Source organism: Odontomachus brunneus, unplaced genomic scaffold (genome assembly GCF_010583005.1).
Source record: "Odontomachus brunneus isolate Ranch 3 - 2012 unplaced genomic scaffold, Obru_v1 Obru_scaffold_019, whole genome shotgun sequence".
NCBI lineage: Eukaryota > Metazoa > Arthropoda > Insecta > Hymenoptera > Formicidae > Odontomachus > Odontomachus brunneus.
Window position 1 is genome coordinate 1069459 of NW_022639469.1, and position 15733 is coordinate 1085191.

The window sequence follows — 15733 nt, forward strand, 5'->3', positions numbered from 1 at the left end:
CCAAGAGAGAGAGAGAGAGAGAGAGAGAGAGAGAGAGAGAGAGAGAGAGCGACTCTGATACTCTTTCCTTCGATATACTCGCGCGATTCTCGTTCGCTGATTATTTCTCCGTGCATTTCGGGATCTTCCTTTCTCACCGCGACGCGGAGTTACCTCCGATGTGATCTAATTCCATTTTACACGCTGGCGGTAACGTGCTTAAAGCCAAAGGAAGTCTAGGCAATCCGCGAGTTCCGATATCTTTTCTCTTCCGGCCAGCGATGAAAATTTTCGTGTTATTTTAGCGATAACATCGTCACGGAGTGAAAGCGGCTGCGAATCGCTGATACTATGCACGACGCGACCGTAGGGTCGAAAATAAGTGCCTCGTAACCGTGATTGTAGGAACTACTATATGCAGCCGGCGCCTCCGTTTCCCAGATCCCGAAAGCAGGCGCGAAATGTCGAGGAGAATCTCTCGTGCGAGCGCAGAAACACGAGAGAAGACGATGGAAGAACGAGTTGCGACCAGAGAGGGAGAAACGCGAGAGGAGAGAGGAGTAAGGCGATGTAGTCGTGCAAAGAGCTTCGAAATGTATTGAAATTCGCGTTCATGTGCGAAAAAAGAAGAACACGCCAAAGGGGTAAAGTCATCATGAAACAACGCCGCGCGCGCACGCAAGCTTCTTAAAAATCGCGTTTCGTCATTGTTGGAACGAATAATCTCAGCCGTTACTTCTTTCGCAAAATCGACAGTATTTTATTCTAAAATGGAGGGAGAGAGAAAGAGAGGGAGATCGCATTTCGCGAGTATAGGTATGCAAACCGACGTCGTTGGAAGATAACGTTATTTTAGTCACGATATAGTCTCAAACTGGATATCGTCGACCGCCATCGGAATATCCGCTCGTCCCATTCTCGTTACTCCGTCTTTGCCTTGAAGTAATAACTAGAAGTGGGCAAATCTCGAAAAGCCCTGAGAGTCCGCGCGGCTAAATTGAACGGGAGAATGGGAGGTGAGAATCGAGGTAAAATTGACTCGCTACCTCTCGAGAATGACCGGGTCGATTAGACTTCGTCGCAGGCAAAGAAAGAGAGAGAGAAAGAGAAAGAAAGAGACGTCGGGACAACGTCGACGACAACGACGGCTTCTGGGAACATCTGTGGTTCGACGTTCTTTTATGATTCGTCAGACAAGGGAACAAAGAAGGCGGAAGGAAGAACGGGCCGATTGGACATGCCGTTAGAAAATCTTTTCGCTCGTAACTTCTCGCAGGAAAAAGCCCCTTGCCAAGAAAGTCCGTTGTTCGGCAGCGACGTTTAGCTTAAACGCTCGTGTCTTGGGTAAAAAGAATCCGAATCTTTCCCCGTGGTATCGAACGAGGTCTCGATCGCCGGACGTAACGGGATACGCAAAACCTCGATTCGACGCGCGAAAACACGGCGGCGAATCGCCGCTTCAACGAGCAAGCCGCTCTCTCGCAGATTAATGCGACCGTGTGTTCCTCAGGGTGACGCGAGTCCTCGGGGCACAGCCTACCCATCCATTAGTTACGAGAAGTGAGACGCGCGTAATTGTTATCCGGCGCGAGGTGTTTATCGGAGTCTACGTGGCGTCGCAGCTCGCGCTACTGACGGTTAAATTCTAGAACGACGACGGCGCATTCAGCGCCGCGGACAAAAGCGTCACATCTGAAAACGCGAAGCACTCACCTTGGGTTGCCACGAAGAGCAGCGTGGTGCAGAGCGTTGAAGCCATTGTTGTTGGTGAGGGTGATGTCTGCGGCATGGTCCAACAACAGAGCCAACATGTCATCCCGTTTCTTAGAGATCGCGTCGTGAAGGGGTGTGTCGCCTTCCGAGTCCTGCGCGAACAAGAAAATATTCTCTCCGTTATGTATATCTAGTTGTCTAACGGCTGAAGTACGTGTAGAAACGAGACATGCGAGAGGGATAACTCCTCTCAATCTTAATCTACCATACTACGCCGAGAGGGATAACTCCTCTCAATCTTAATCTAATACACTCAGATATATCCCAATGTTTACAATTCAACACGCGACTGAATTAGCGCATATTGTGACGACCGCGCAGATACTATTTTTCAGTTAGAAATATCTCCCACTCGTTGCGCCGGAATCGATTGTGAATCAAGCTAGCTCTCTGTTGACTATTCGACACGCGACGACCGACTGACTTTCAACAATCGGTCGACGTTTTACATTTATCAGCACGTAGTTTGACCTAAGGTTTCGCACACAAAGTGTCCCCTGCACTCTGTGTTATATCGTCTATTTTCTACCAACGTCGTTAATCCTCTTGAAATCGGAATCGCTTTTTAACCCGAGACAGAGAGGAAAAGAGAGAAAGAGAAAATCTAAGGGCGGGATCACGTAGATAACGACTCGAACCGCACCATTCACCTGGATTCTACAGGACTGGATCAATGCTACGGCCAGTTTTGGCCCCGGCGGTTACCGCTCGGACGATACCTATGAGCTCCAGTCGGCGATAAAACGTACGGAAACAGCGGCCATCCATTAATGCCGAACAACGCGGATACGAACTCGCTAGCAAACAAATGGATGAACGAATGAACGAGCAAGCGTAGGGATAAACGGCGGAGCGATGGGTAACGGCGTGACGTATGTATCCAGTTCACAGACAGCGCACAAGTATTCGTCCCCGAAAACACGACACGATTCCGATAACTTCGACGTCGTTTAATTTAACAGCAGTTCCTAACTTTTCTTTTCGTGAGTAAGAACGATGTGGGAAACCTCGGACCGCGATAGCCTTCAATTTTTGAGTTATGAATATTGCGACGCTGCATATAAAGCTTGACAAAGTATTCGCGAAGCTTGACAAAGTGGCTGATCACAGTAGACTGTAGCGGAGACCATCAATGAAAGTTAATTAAATCGAGCTAGAGTACCATTAGACGAAGGAACAAGTTTGCTTGGAAAAGATATTCGATACAATTCTGTCAATATACTTTGGCACGATGCAGTTGTCTTCTCAACGTACGACGATCGACTGATTTCGACGATGACTCGGCGATTTAAACATAGACACGAACATAGCTCGACCAGACGCTCGATTTCAGGGCGTCTACCAAGCTCTATACAATGTGTCTTATTGTTACAGACACTAGACTAATGCGATATATACAATGGTGTCGAAATAAGCAAAATATCGAAGCGACCGCGTCGAAACACTTTGCCTGTGATATTCGCCGTTTGTCTCGCGCACCAGCCAGCGGCAACGTCGATGCTCGTCGACGACAATAACTCACTCAATGAAAAGACGATATCGGCGAGATACCGGCTTCGCGGTATATCGAGAAACGACGAAGCGTAAAATAGCACCCGCGACAAGCTCATGACGACGCTCCGCATTCCGACGCAAAAAACTAGGAACGAAAAGCTAGAGCGAGCGCGCGCTTTCGCGGCATCAGCCGCTGCCGGCTGCGTAAATAATAGGGCATCAGGCACAGATACTTTATGGGATCAGTTGGAAAAATCCTTTGTATAACTCCAATAACCGTGGAGGATAAATCTGCCGGCGCTGTCGAGAACCGCCGGCGCTATCTCGCGCTATAAATGCTGGCCATGTGTCACGCCACTAGGTGAGGGTAAAAGGGACGGAGAGAAAGAGAGAGAGACGAGGGACAGAGCAAGTCAATAGGAAGCGAAAGGTATGGAGAAGGGAGAAGGCGGATAGGGGTGGAAGTGAAGCGCGAAGGGAGGAGCGAGAGAGGCCGAGAGGGAAAATACAGCGTCGAGACGAGCGGGACTAGACCGAGGCAAAGATCGCGCGGCAGAGTCACGAGACCCTGTCTTATTTACCCGATCTCGGTCATTATTCCCGGCCGTTATTCACGCCGTGGGACCAACGCTAATTACACCGCATGATTGAGCGCGCTTAAGTACGAGCGATTTCGTCATTCGTGAGAAAAATCGCGATGTAGGAGCAGAAACGCTCGCGAAACACTAAGATAAAAATGCTGCTAAATTACGTGCCGATAAAAATCGCTATCCATTCTCGCGGTAACGGACAGGCTCCTGGCCGAAACGCGCCGAAGATAATGCGCTTCAGTCTCGAACGAAGATTTGTACGGGACGAGAAAATAGTGGGTCCCTGGATGCGGACTTTCAATTTGCGACGCTGACGCGCGCTCCTCCACCGAAGCGCGGTCTTTCCGCCCAACTGTTCCTTCCGGGAAAGGGTTTGCGTTATAACCTCTTCTGTTCTCTTCCTTTATATATCTCTACTCTCTCTCACACACTCCCTCTCTCCCTTTCTCTTTCTTTCTCTCTTTCTCTCCGCCGCCCCCTCGTTTAAGTTCAACAAATGACATTCGATTCATACCGAGCGCGCCGCAGGTAGCGTTCGAATAACTTGCGAAAACTTTAATTTCGACATTTCTCTCCGACGTTCCACCCTTCCGAGCCGACCGTTTCCTTCGTCGTCGGGATTCAGCGCCGCTGGCCATCCCCCAGCCCGTCGCGATTCGCTTCGAGACGCTCGATCATTCTTATCGCCGACAAATTGCTGCAGACTTGTCAAATGTAAGAAGTACAAATGATCGGCGCACGAGTTTTACCAGGTCGGACGCTTTGTCACGCATCCTTGTAGAGTCCGCTGGACAACGCGTCTCCGAGGGCGAGAGCGACTCGGTGCCATCCCGAGGTACCACCGAGATACCGATATCGCTCGTTATTCGATAAATTGGGAACGATGAGGACGCGCGCGAACGAGCTCGGGAAACCAAATAAACGTTCACGGATATCCGTCCCGCGAGAAAACTCGTTCCTGGAACTTGACTCGACTAAAACGGATACCCGTTGCGTCGCCTCTCGCTAGCTATCGGCGATGCTGTGTACAGATCAGGTAAACGAGCCGGCGAAATGAGAAAAGACAACAGCAACAACACGGGCGAGCAGCCAGAGCCCGGTCACGAAAGTGTGGATGACAATCAGCGTCGGTGTCGAAGCCGGACGAGGCGACGCGGGAGGGCGGGAGGGCGGTACGGTGGAATCGACGGGGGTGGAAAGTCGAAGCGGGTTGATTGCACCGCAAATATTGACATCGCTAATTCTCCCCCGGCCGTTTGCCTCGTCGAAAGCGACGAGCTACACTAATGAGAGCTTTAAGACATCGGCAAGACGTAGAGCAAACTCGGATTTCACAAGCGCCGTCACTCGAAATCGGAGCAGACATTCGACGTGACTGCAGCTGCGCGAGTGCAGCCGTTGTTTCCGTTGCTGCGCTCCTCCGAGAGGAGCTAATGGTATTCCAAGTGCCGTCGTTTCTTGTAACAAACGCGAATCGGATTAGATTAACTCGTAGTGGTTACGCGAAACAACCACACCTGCATTCCACGTCACCGCGATAATAATCGCAAACGTGCGAGATGAGCGATCGAACAGCCGGCCACGCCGACTAAACCTAAGCTTCCTCTATCACCCGTTTACTTGCCGAAATGAGCATCAAGTGTTGAATTTCACTGTTTGACTGTTCGCTTGAGCGAGCTCACGCTCTATCCCGCGTCCTCTCGCAAATCTACCTGGAAGCGATCGCGAATGAGAGATGGATAGAGACAGAGAGAGAGAGAGAGAGAGAGAGAGAGAGAAAGAGAGAGAGTGTCCCGCATCGTCTCCGGGCGAGCGAGTTTAACTCCTTTTTCGCGACGGCGATCGATGGTGATTTCACCAAGGCCGAGAAGGAACGAGTGCGCGACGAGAGAAGAGACGGGGACGCTCTTCCGCCTCCGTTGTTACCTCAGCCTCCAATTTCTCTGAAGGCTCGGGGTGGAGGTGTTGGAGTCTGGGAAGATAATGCAGACCGTGAGAAAACGGAGCAGAGCACCCTCAAAGTCCGCGCCCGCGCTTGATTGCAACCAACCTTTCCCACCCGTTCCCAGTTTCTACTTTTGAGGAGGAGGCACGGGGATTCCTTTGGCCGATGCACCGGCCGGGAGGACCGGTGGTAAGGGTGCCTCTTCGCAAAGACGAGGACTGGTATGCGGGTCGTGTACGAACCCGGACGCCTACGGGGAGCGGGTGGGGAAAAGGGCCGAGGGGCGCAGACTGCGGAAAGTGCGGAGGCTGCAAGATTCTCCGGGCTGTGTGAGTAAAAGCGGCAAGTGCTAAAAACAAGAATTGGCTAACTCGTTACGCCGATCGTGCCCGGACTGGTTATTCGATTCTTTAGACGCTCGCGTAGGCGCGCAGTCGTGACGCTTGCTCGTCAGAAAGAGAGAAAGAAGAGAGAGTGCCGCGTTAAAAATCAGTCGTTTGTCGTCCGGAGGGTCGTCAGATCGATTATACAGAGCGAGAGCGTAAAGTAATACGTTAAGATAACACGCGTTAGAAACGCGTAGAATCAACTCGCAATCAGCCGAAATCACGCGAGTTTATCATGCAGCTTCCTAATTTACGCCGAGTCAGAGCGCGCTAATTGCACCGCTAGACGAATCTAGATTAAATCACCGAAACACGACGTAGGTGGAAGTTTTGCAGTTGATTGCGACGGTAAAATCGCGCGCCGCGTGGAATCTTAGATGACGTCGCATTTCTGACCGGCGAAACAACGTGTAGTGTTTCGAACCGTAGTATAGTGAGAGACGACCGCCGAGGCATCCCTCGACAACGCAAGCCCCTTGTATTTTCAAATTACTCGTCGCTCGTTTTAAAATCGCACGACGATGAGGCGCCGTGTAACGAGCAAATAAAGTGGACGAATAGCGGCGCTTATTAAAACGGCAATCATAACGCGACGCGCTAATTTTTGACCAACGATTCGTAATCACGTCGCGGTCGGAGGTAATGTCGGAGTCGTAGCCCCCGTTGTCGTAGTGGAGCGCGCGCGTCGACGGATTGTAATCACCGTGCAGAGACGTCACGTTGATTTCGCCGACGAATGTGTACGTGTACGCGCATCACGTACGGCTGGCTGGTGTGTACCTCTAACGATCCGGGTCTACCTGGCGGCGAGCGCGAGAGAAAGTCCACCCACCCCTCTCGGTCGGTCGGTCGGTCGGTCGGTCGGTCGGTTGGTCGGTTGGTCGGTCGGTCGGTCGGTCGGTCGGTCGGTCGGTCGGTCGGTCGGTCGGATGGACGTGGCACTCGTACACAGCCGCACAGTTGCATAATATTACGTTTATACCTGACATTCATCATTAGCGGCGGTAATTTATGTTGAGCGCGAATAGGCCGCGCGAACGGGCTAATTAATATAAATTGCCAGCGCGAGGATTACGCAGCGGCGCCGTGATGCGATTCATTGTGTACTTTACGAATCGGACGGCAGCCGATTAAGCTGATAGATCGTCGCAAATGAAGAATTTCGGAATGCAATGCCGCGGATGAGCGAAAGAGACGTGAGGAAAGATAGGTAGAGAGAGAGAGAGAGAGAGAGAGAGAGAGAGAGAGAGAGAGAGAGAGGGAGGGAGGGAGAGAGAGAGAGGAGACACGCGCGAGGCGACACCCCATCGAACGCGCCACCACCTTTGAACCCTCTCTCAGCGGCTAATTTGACGAATTACGAGAATGGCACGCGAGGGTGGACGGAACTGACCAGGTGCGCTAATTTAAAATTGCGCCAGGGATTGCGAGGGGGCAGCAGGCGAGGGGAGGGAAGGGATGACGAGGGGGAGGATGACCCAGTTCTTTCGGGATCGGGCGACGCTTAATCCCGGCCATGGCGCCGCCAAATGCAATTCCCCGAATCGAAACATCCTGATGAGATCGTTTTTTCTGAGCACGTCGTGCGAGCTTGCCGCTCTGCGCTTTATGACAGACAAGTTCGTAACTCTCGTCGAGCTAGCTGAATCGCTGCGACGGCACGGTACACCGGTGGCGATATAAAAGGAAAAAAGAGAGAGAGGGAGAGAAAGAAAAAAAAGAAAGAAAATTGGACTCTCGGGAGAGAGAGAACACGGTATAGACGACTGTTAAACTGGTTCAAAATAAAATGAGGGACGGGTACGAAGGAGAATAAACCGAAATGAAGGAACATTTCCGTGTCGTTGAAGAGATGCCTTTTCAAACACGAACGAGTGCGCCGTTTTCCAGCGGTTTACGACGCGAGAGGGAGATCCACGGCCGCGCCGGGATCGTTCAAATTTTTCGCGGGGGGTCGATCGGTGGGGCGCGATTCGCAAGAATAATGCGGCTACCACCGCTTCCTCGCCGTGGCAGGGCAGGGCGGACGGGAAGTCGCTTTCCTAATCAAGAAATGCGCAATATAAGGTACTCAAGAGAATCGGCTCTGCATAATTCTCTCCCGATGCCAGAAAACTTTTCTCCGGTCTTTGTTACGCGGTCTTCCGCACGCGGAGCAAAATTTAATTTAGCAAGGCGAAGTGAGGAGAGGGTGGACGCGCGCGTTCTCCGAGCCGGGCGGAATAGTGGTGGTCACAACAATAACTTCGGAAAACCCTGCATCACCCCCGTCGCCCATCCGCGACCACTCCTTGCTTATTGCTTTTAGTATTAACGCGCCCCTCGCCCCGTCGGTCTCCTCGCTGCGGGCTCACTCTTTGTCACGACAAAGGGGCTATATTTCGTGGCCACGGGAGAACCGTCTCTCCTCTCTCTGACCACTCTCCTCTCTCCGCAAAAGTAGAATCGTCATGGAGAAAACGGCCGAGGTGCAACTTCGCTCCATCGAATAGCTATCGATTGAGACGAGGCCTCGCGGAATCGCGGACGCTAAGAGATTAATTTACGAGTGCGTTCTCGAAACAGAGAGGACCTCCAAGGCGCGAGTATTCGCTGCGAGAGCGGCGCGAACGCAGATGCAAATATCTGCAAACAAAATGTCACTCGTCACTTGTCCGCGAGGCGAGGGGAAAATATGCGAGAGAGAGACACTTCGATATACGGGGGAGAAGGGGAGAGGTGGAATGTAAAGCAAAATTCTTCCGAGTCCCTCGTGTTTTTAGAGCACGCGACGGAAAATAAGGACGTTGCGTCGTGACGACTATTTTCTTGTCGTCAACGCGCTCCTCCAAACATTCATATTGATGCCATGCCCGAGCGATGGCATCATCCATCAAAGTATTGGTTTAGTCACCGCTCTCTTGTTCGCCGGTGGCACTGCGGCATCGCGTCCTCGCGCGAATCAGAAGCAAACTTGTCATTGTGTCAACGTCGATCTGGCTATCAAAATATCATCGAGTATCGGCGCGTCGTCCGAAGCAGCAAGAACTGTCATCCATCAGAGAAAGCTCGCAGCGTGCAGATGTCATCTCCCTACGCTCTACGCTTAATTGCGCGGCGATCGATATGCGCGGAATCGCTTACGCGTTCGGTTTTCACTGCGTGCGGCGCGACTTCACTCGCTATTGACGCCTAGACATGATCGCGTCGTCTTTCTTCCTCTCTTCTCCGACTCTCATCGTCGATGATCGAGAAACGATTCGGTCAGCCGTGTCGTTTCATCGTGTACGCTCGAACGAGTAGATATATCGGAAGTGGCTCGCTGTTAAACGTCAGGACCACGATTATCTCTCGGAGGCGAGGCGACGATAGAGAAGGAGGAGGTCGCGCGCCCCAATTGTCCATAAGTCGAAGGGAGGCCGGCGACCGTTCGATTCCAAACGTGTGGGTAATTCTCGCCGAGAGCGAAGAAAGACGAGCGACTGCGACATCGCCCCGGTTGCAGTCGACGCCGGCAACCGGAAGTCTGCCGGAGATTCTCACGAAAGGGCCCCGTGGACGTCACCGGCAGTCGACCTCCGGCTGATTCGCGACGGCACTGTCGGCAGTTTACGGGCTCCCGGGCCGGCCATAACTTCGGACCAGACAATTCATAAAGCGGGCGCGCCACGGTAAGAGGAAGAAGGTGGAAAAGCGAGTGGAAAGATATCTTCGGTCGCGCGCGCGGGGTGGCTGGCTGGGTGGGTGAGTGGGTGGTTGGTCGGTTGGTTGGTTGGTTGGGGTGGAGTCGTCGCCACCGCCACCGCCGCCGTCGCCGTCACCACCAAAGTGCTCTCTAAATTATTCTCTCAAGCGTCACGAGTGGAGGGGCCTTGGAAAATAGAGCCAGACCTGGACCGGAGAAATAGAAGTGGTCGGTTTGCGGCGTGGGAAAGCAAAGGACGACAGGCGAGCCGGGAAACCGAGCACGACGGACCAAGGGAGCGAGCTTCATTGCTTTTGGTTGTTTACCTCACTGTCTCTAAGACGGCGGGGTTTACCTGTCTGGATTAATCTAGACGCTAAAATCCGAGGGACTCAGACCGGAAGAATGACGCTCCACAGTGACATTCGCAGAAAGGCACGTCCCGATTAATTATTTCAATCGGTCGTTATGTAAGTCATCTGTCATTAATCTACCCTCGACACTGCCAATGTGCCAGGACGTATCCTTGTTACGTATGCCGGCATAAAGGAGACTTTACGCGGCCAGAAGTTCGAAAACACGAGCGTTCCATTGGAGTTTTTGGGAATGCGCCGCGAATCGTGAATATTTCGCCACATTAAACTTCTGAAAAATGTTACGGCGAACTGCCGTAAATAACCCGGCGAAACCAGAGCCTTGGTTTACATGCTGCCCGTACAGTCGCCGCGCATTCGAGATCTATTCGCTGTCGCTATCCTCGCGCGCGCGTTTCGTACCGCTTCTTGGTACGCGTCCAAACCATCGCAATCCACTTTTCGCCGCCGGAATAACGCGGCGACCTTTCGTACGAAGTATCGTGTAGTCCGGGAGGAGGACACGGATCCCGATAATTAAGCGCCCACCACCCTTGCGCTTCGAGTATCACATCGGGGTCGCGACAACAGCTCGGTCTCGCGACGCGCTGTTCCGACTCGCGGCATAAATTTCGCGCCCCCGCCAACGTCGCTGCTATAAACGCCAAAACTTAGAGTCTCTGACCCTACACGGCACCTACTGCACGCCTTAGCGTGTCTCCAGAGCTCTAACTCAGCGTCCATTTCCACGAAGACGCACATAAATTCCGGCGAATTCGCGTATATCTCTAATTCTGGCCGAATCGCGAACGATACACACGCGAAAGCCCCCGATGCTCACGCGAGAAGGATTTTCAGGGCGCCGCGCTACACCCAGACTGGCTAAGAAGCAAGGCTTAGCAAAGCGGAGGCTCGCTTCCAGCGTAGTCTAGACGGCATCGAGCGGCACGAGGACAACTTCATCCGGCGGTGTGAGCGAAAGAAACGGGTGCCTTATAGCTCGCGGACGAGAAGCTCGCGAAGCGGCTGGCGGGATGAGCGTGAGATTAAAGTATTTGCGACTGCAAGAACAACGTGACCCAACTGTTAACTGCCGCCCAACCACGCCCGCGGCGACGACGACGGCAGCGACGGCGGCAGTCTATATTTTTCCTCGTTCTGTCGACGACGACGACGATGACGACGCTGATGTACGATAGCTCGCAAAACGATTTAGACACAATGAATTTCAGAGCGTAGCCAGTGTCTCAATAAGAGAAGGAATTAGTCGGAAATATGGGTCTCTCATTGGACCATTGGACCACTGGCTACGTTCTAAAATTCATTGTCTAAACCGTTTTGCGATTGTACAACCGCGACGAAAATATGGACTGCAAGTTTCGGCAACGCGCGCGAATAATCGATGAACGGCGAGCCGCCCATCAACTTTTTATTCGCGCCGCTCCGGGACTCGTTCGTTCGTTGTTTGTCGTAAACTTTAATTACATTTAGTCCCCGAGAGAAAATACCGTCGATTTTCGCGCTCTCGAAAATTGCGCCCGGGAGCTCCTCATCAGCCGAAAGAGCGGGGAAGAACCGAGCCGGCACCTTGACAACCGGTCGAGTTTATGTGTTTGCAAACTCCAACGTCTAAAGTAGAACTAGCTTCCTCGCGATCTACGTTTGGGCGGCTAATTCCAAAATTACTTTAGCCAGGAGAGAGAAAGCTGGGATAAGAGACCGGGCTGATGTCTGTGAGAATTACCGCCGTTTTCTGTCTAATGGCAAGAACCAACAGGGTGTCGCGCGGGCTCCTGAGACGCGAACGCTACCAAAGCAACGAAAAGCAGGTCGCCCGAAGCGGTCTTTACGTAAGAAAACAAACTCGTCCCGCACCAACGTCGCGCAGGCTAGATGGATGGATCCTGGTAGCGAGTTACCTTCTTGTCGCGCTCTAACCGCGTTACGATCCCGCGCGTCTCTTTTCCCGCGACACTCGCGAGTCGCGCAATCAGCCACCCCGCGAAACGCGAGTAATAATTCGGACAAGCGGGTAAACGATAGCCGGCCGCGTAGCGCAGCCGCACTTCATCCTCCTTCCAATTATGGAGTTTGCGCCGCGCCACGAAGCGCATCCCGCCCTGACCGGCGATGCACGTTAATCCCGTTACTTCCGCAGCCTTAGCTTCGTAATCCAAGGCTCTTGATTTATGCAGCAGATACTGCAGAGATAACTCGACGGCGGGGCGGGTCGCACAGCCGGAGTTACTCCCGCGGTAAGCTATCGTATCTTGGTATACGCTGAGAACGTCGCGTCACGTACTTACCTCTACCGCGTGAACGAAACTTGAGTCCTACAACCACTGACCCCGTTCAGGACTGCGATAAAACACTCTAAATCCTGATGCTGATGTACATTACAAGTTTTAGCGCTGTAATATTCATTAAGGTACACATCATCCTCCGCGATTACGAGACTCAAATTTCCAAAGTCCTCGGGGCTCGACGTACCGCGGCGGCAATCTCAGCGATTGCGTTCAATTGTAAAATCATCACGGAACAATAAAGGGTAGAAAAATCTTGCGAGAAGAAGAGCGCGATCGATAAATCCACGTTCGTTAAAGACGCCAGCGTACTAAATGACGATCAGTTAGGTACTAATGCCTTCGAAAGTCAGCCGCGTATTTCTAAGCTCTCCGCGATTATAGACGGTCTCGTTCCGACTAACGACCCGTAAAATCTAATCCTCTCTGATGGGACAGTCCGAAAGAGGTCGAGAGAGAGAGAGAGAGAGAGAGAGAGAGAGAGAGAGAGAGGATGAGAGCAAGAGAGAGAGAGTTCATTTCGAATCCAGCCGCACACCAGGTGCAGCTCCCGCTCCCGATATCTTCTGGCCGATCGGTCGAGCGGGCGGGCGGTCGAACATGGCGATTAGACATTCCCGGTGGTGCACGGGGATAAAATAAAATTGGGAAAAGGTGCGGGCTACGAGAGAGCGTGTACCGTACCGATCGAGCCAAGCGCGGCCTGCCTGTGTTTGCTATGTTTACGGCGGCAGTTACTGCCCGTAAAGTAGCACCTAACTGGACCTACCCGCACACAATTCCGCTCGCTCTTTTGCAGGTATACGTATGCGCACATGCACACATCACTCGCGCACATAGGCACACACATACAAGTTCTACACGAGCCGCGCACACCGTTTTTCCTCATCCCCCGGTATCGGGGGTCTCGACGCTGCCAGCTCGATCACCCTCTCGCCGCGCAGCAGTGCTCAACGTCGAGGTCCGATTCTTTATCCGCCCGCCACATCCTGACCGAGTCGGCGATTTCGCACGACAAAAAGAAAGCGACGGCACCGTGGCCGCCACCGTCGCCGACGGACAACAGCCGGCCGAGTCATTTGCCGTAATACGGGCGATTGCAATTTATGCGATTCAATATCGTTTGCGATATTAGCGAGTGTTCCAAGTATTGGCGCGGCAGTCATTGACGGAAACGCTGTAACGCGTAATGCTTGTTATTCGCGGGTGGAAAGGACCCGCGCGGCAATGCACACGTTCTCAATGCACGCGGCGGCACTATTGTAACAATAACAATTAATTGAAGTTTAAAATTGAGCACTTATAGCAAGAGGGGGAAGGCATGAGGGGCTCTGTGCTCGTTTGAAATAACATAATTTCCAGCAAGGCAAATCCACTCGCGTACGCTATAATAATTCATATCCGCAATTAGTCCATTAATAACAAATGCTATTGAATAACACACAGAGCAATTATATTTGCTCACTGATCAATATTCACGTCGTATCTAAATTTATTGCTATTCAGCGGTCTGTATTCGTCTATCCCAACTGTTTAATACTGTGTTTCCGATTAAGTTGATTTGTTTCCGCGGGATTAGATTTTGTATAAATATAACGTTGCGCGTGCGCGCAACTAACGGGTGTGTCTGGCGATAAGTCGAATTGCATCGGACAAAATACGCGAAGAGTCGAAAGCGCTACAAGAGAATATCGTTCGCAACACCTCGTGTATTTGTGTCGGTTTTTGCGTAATAAACCACGCTAAAAAAAGTCGATTGTCACAAATATCGGTAGGACGTTATCGAGCGCGCGACATGTATACCGGTATATGCGTACTCCTCCCCGATAATGTCGGCATTACAGCGGCGTTATATCGTTATTATGAAAATTACGCCTATACAGCGACATATTTGACGTCCAATACCAACGTAATTAAAGGTTTTTAGCGTCGCGTGATGTTATAAAAACAAAGGTATACGCGCGATATATACCGTCATAGAATCGCCAGTGAAATTATTTCGGTATTCAGTCCCTGCTACACGACGGTCGCCCCAGACAGCAGTGACAAATTATAATATAAAACAATAGAGGATCGTAACAATCGACCCCACACTACCGCGCGACGAACGGCCTACGTGCCGCGGACATTATGCAACGTCCACTAGGTAATAAAATAATATACGCTTGCGTAGCCCCGCTCATAAAGGCCGCCCATGAATATTTCATTCTGCTTAATTCCGCGGGTGTTATAATCGCCGCGGGATGTGAACGGCCGCGCGACCGTTTCTCAAAAGTAATCTGCGGTATTCGCGCAAACAGCTTAGCGACATATTCTCACGCGCGACGGAAATGTTTACGAACTAATTAACAGCTGACGCGCGCTTCTTGATGGGACGTCGTCGTTGCGCAAATCGATCGATACGCACATCGTCTCATGTACCACAGAGTCGACTTTCATGGAAGCGCATCGACACACGGTGTGCAGAAGGGCTCGATTAATTTTCTTTGCGGGCATCATTGCGCAAATCGTCACATTCCCCGCGCGCGCGCACGAGTCCATTTGGGAAATCATACTTGGGGCGCGAGTGTCCCTTCACGGATGCCAATAACCAAAATAATACGCAATACATCAGAGCCCGCGCCAGAGATGTTCCACCGTGACATGTTTATGGCTGTCAATGCAGCGTTCCATCCCCGTGAGCCGCGAGAAGCGAGGGGTCACGTCGGCAGTATCTGATTTACAATGCCGGTACATGACATCACCTAATGCCTCAAAAACCGCAAGATCCGCCGTCGTAAGCGCGAGCCCTTCGCGTTTCGACCCGGAATCGTCGCGAGCAACGACGCTGAAGACACTCTGAAGACGCCAAAGACACCCCCGTCGTTTTCAGCATCCCTAAACACCTCTCAGTCATCGACGACTCGACGATAGCCTCGCGCATACCACGCGACGAAATATCGAGTCACGACACCGTCAATTCTGTCCCCGGCCTTTCTCACGCGTTCTACGGACCGACCGCGTTACCATTGACACCTGTCAAATACTTGTCGCGCAGACCGGACGAGCACGTACGTGGCTGGGCGCCGACATCCACGACAATAACGGGCGCCTCAACAAGGCCCTTTGGTCGCTTCTCGAGGACACACATCGCCTTCCTCCCGCTTGTCAAACGCATGTACGCTACGCGCGAAATGGAGCAGTCACCCCTCGCTTTATCTCTCTCTCTCTCTCTCTCTCTCTCTCTCTCTCTCTCTCTCTCTCTCT

General features: G+C 52.1%; 1 protein-coding gene across 1 annotated transcript in view; it reads right to left on the reverse strand.

Annotated features, from left to right (window-relative positions):
* LOC116841848 (E3 ubiquitin-protein ligase MIB1) overlaps positions 1-15733 on the reverse strand; it is a 420998-nt gene that overhangs the window by 362875 nt on the left and 42390 nt on the right. The window contains exon 10 of the mRNA XM_032810270.1: positions 1693-1844. Within this exon, the coding sequence (XP_032666161.1) occupies positions 1693-1844 (152 nt within the window). The remainder of the gene's footprint in view (positions 1-1692; positions 1845-15733) is intronic.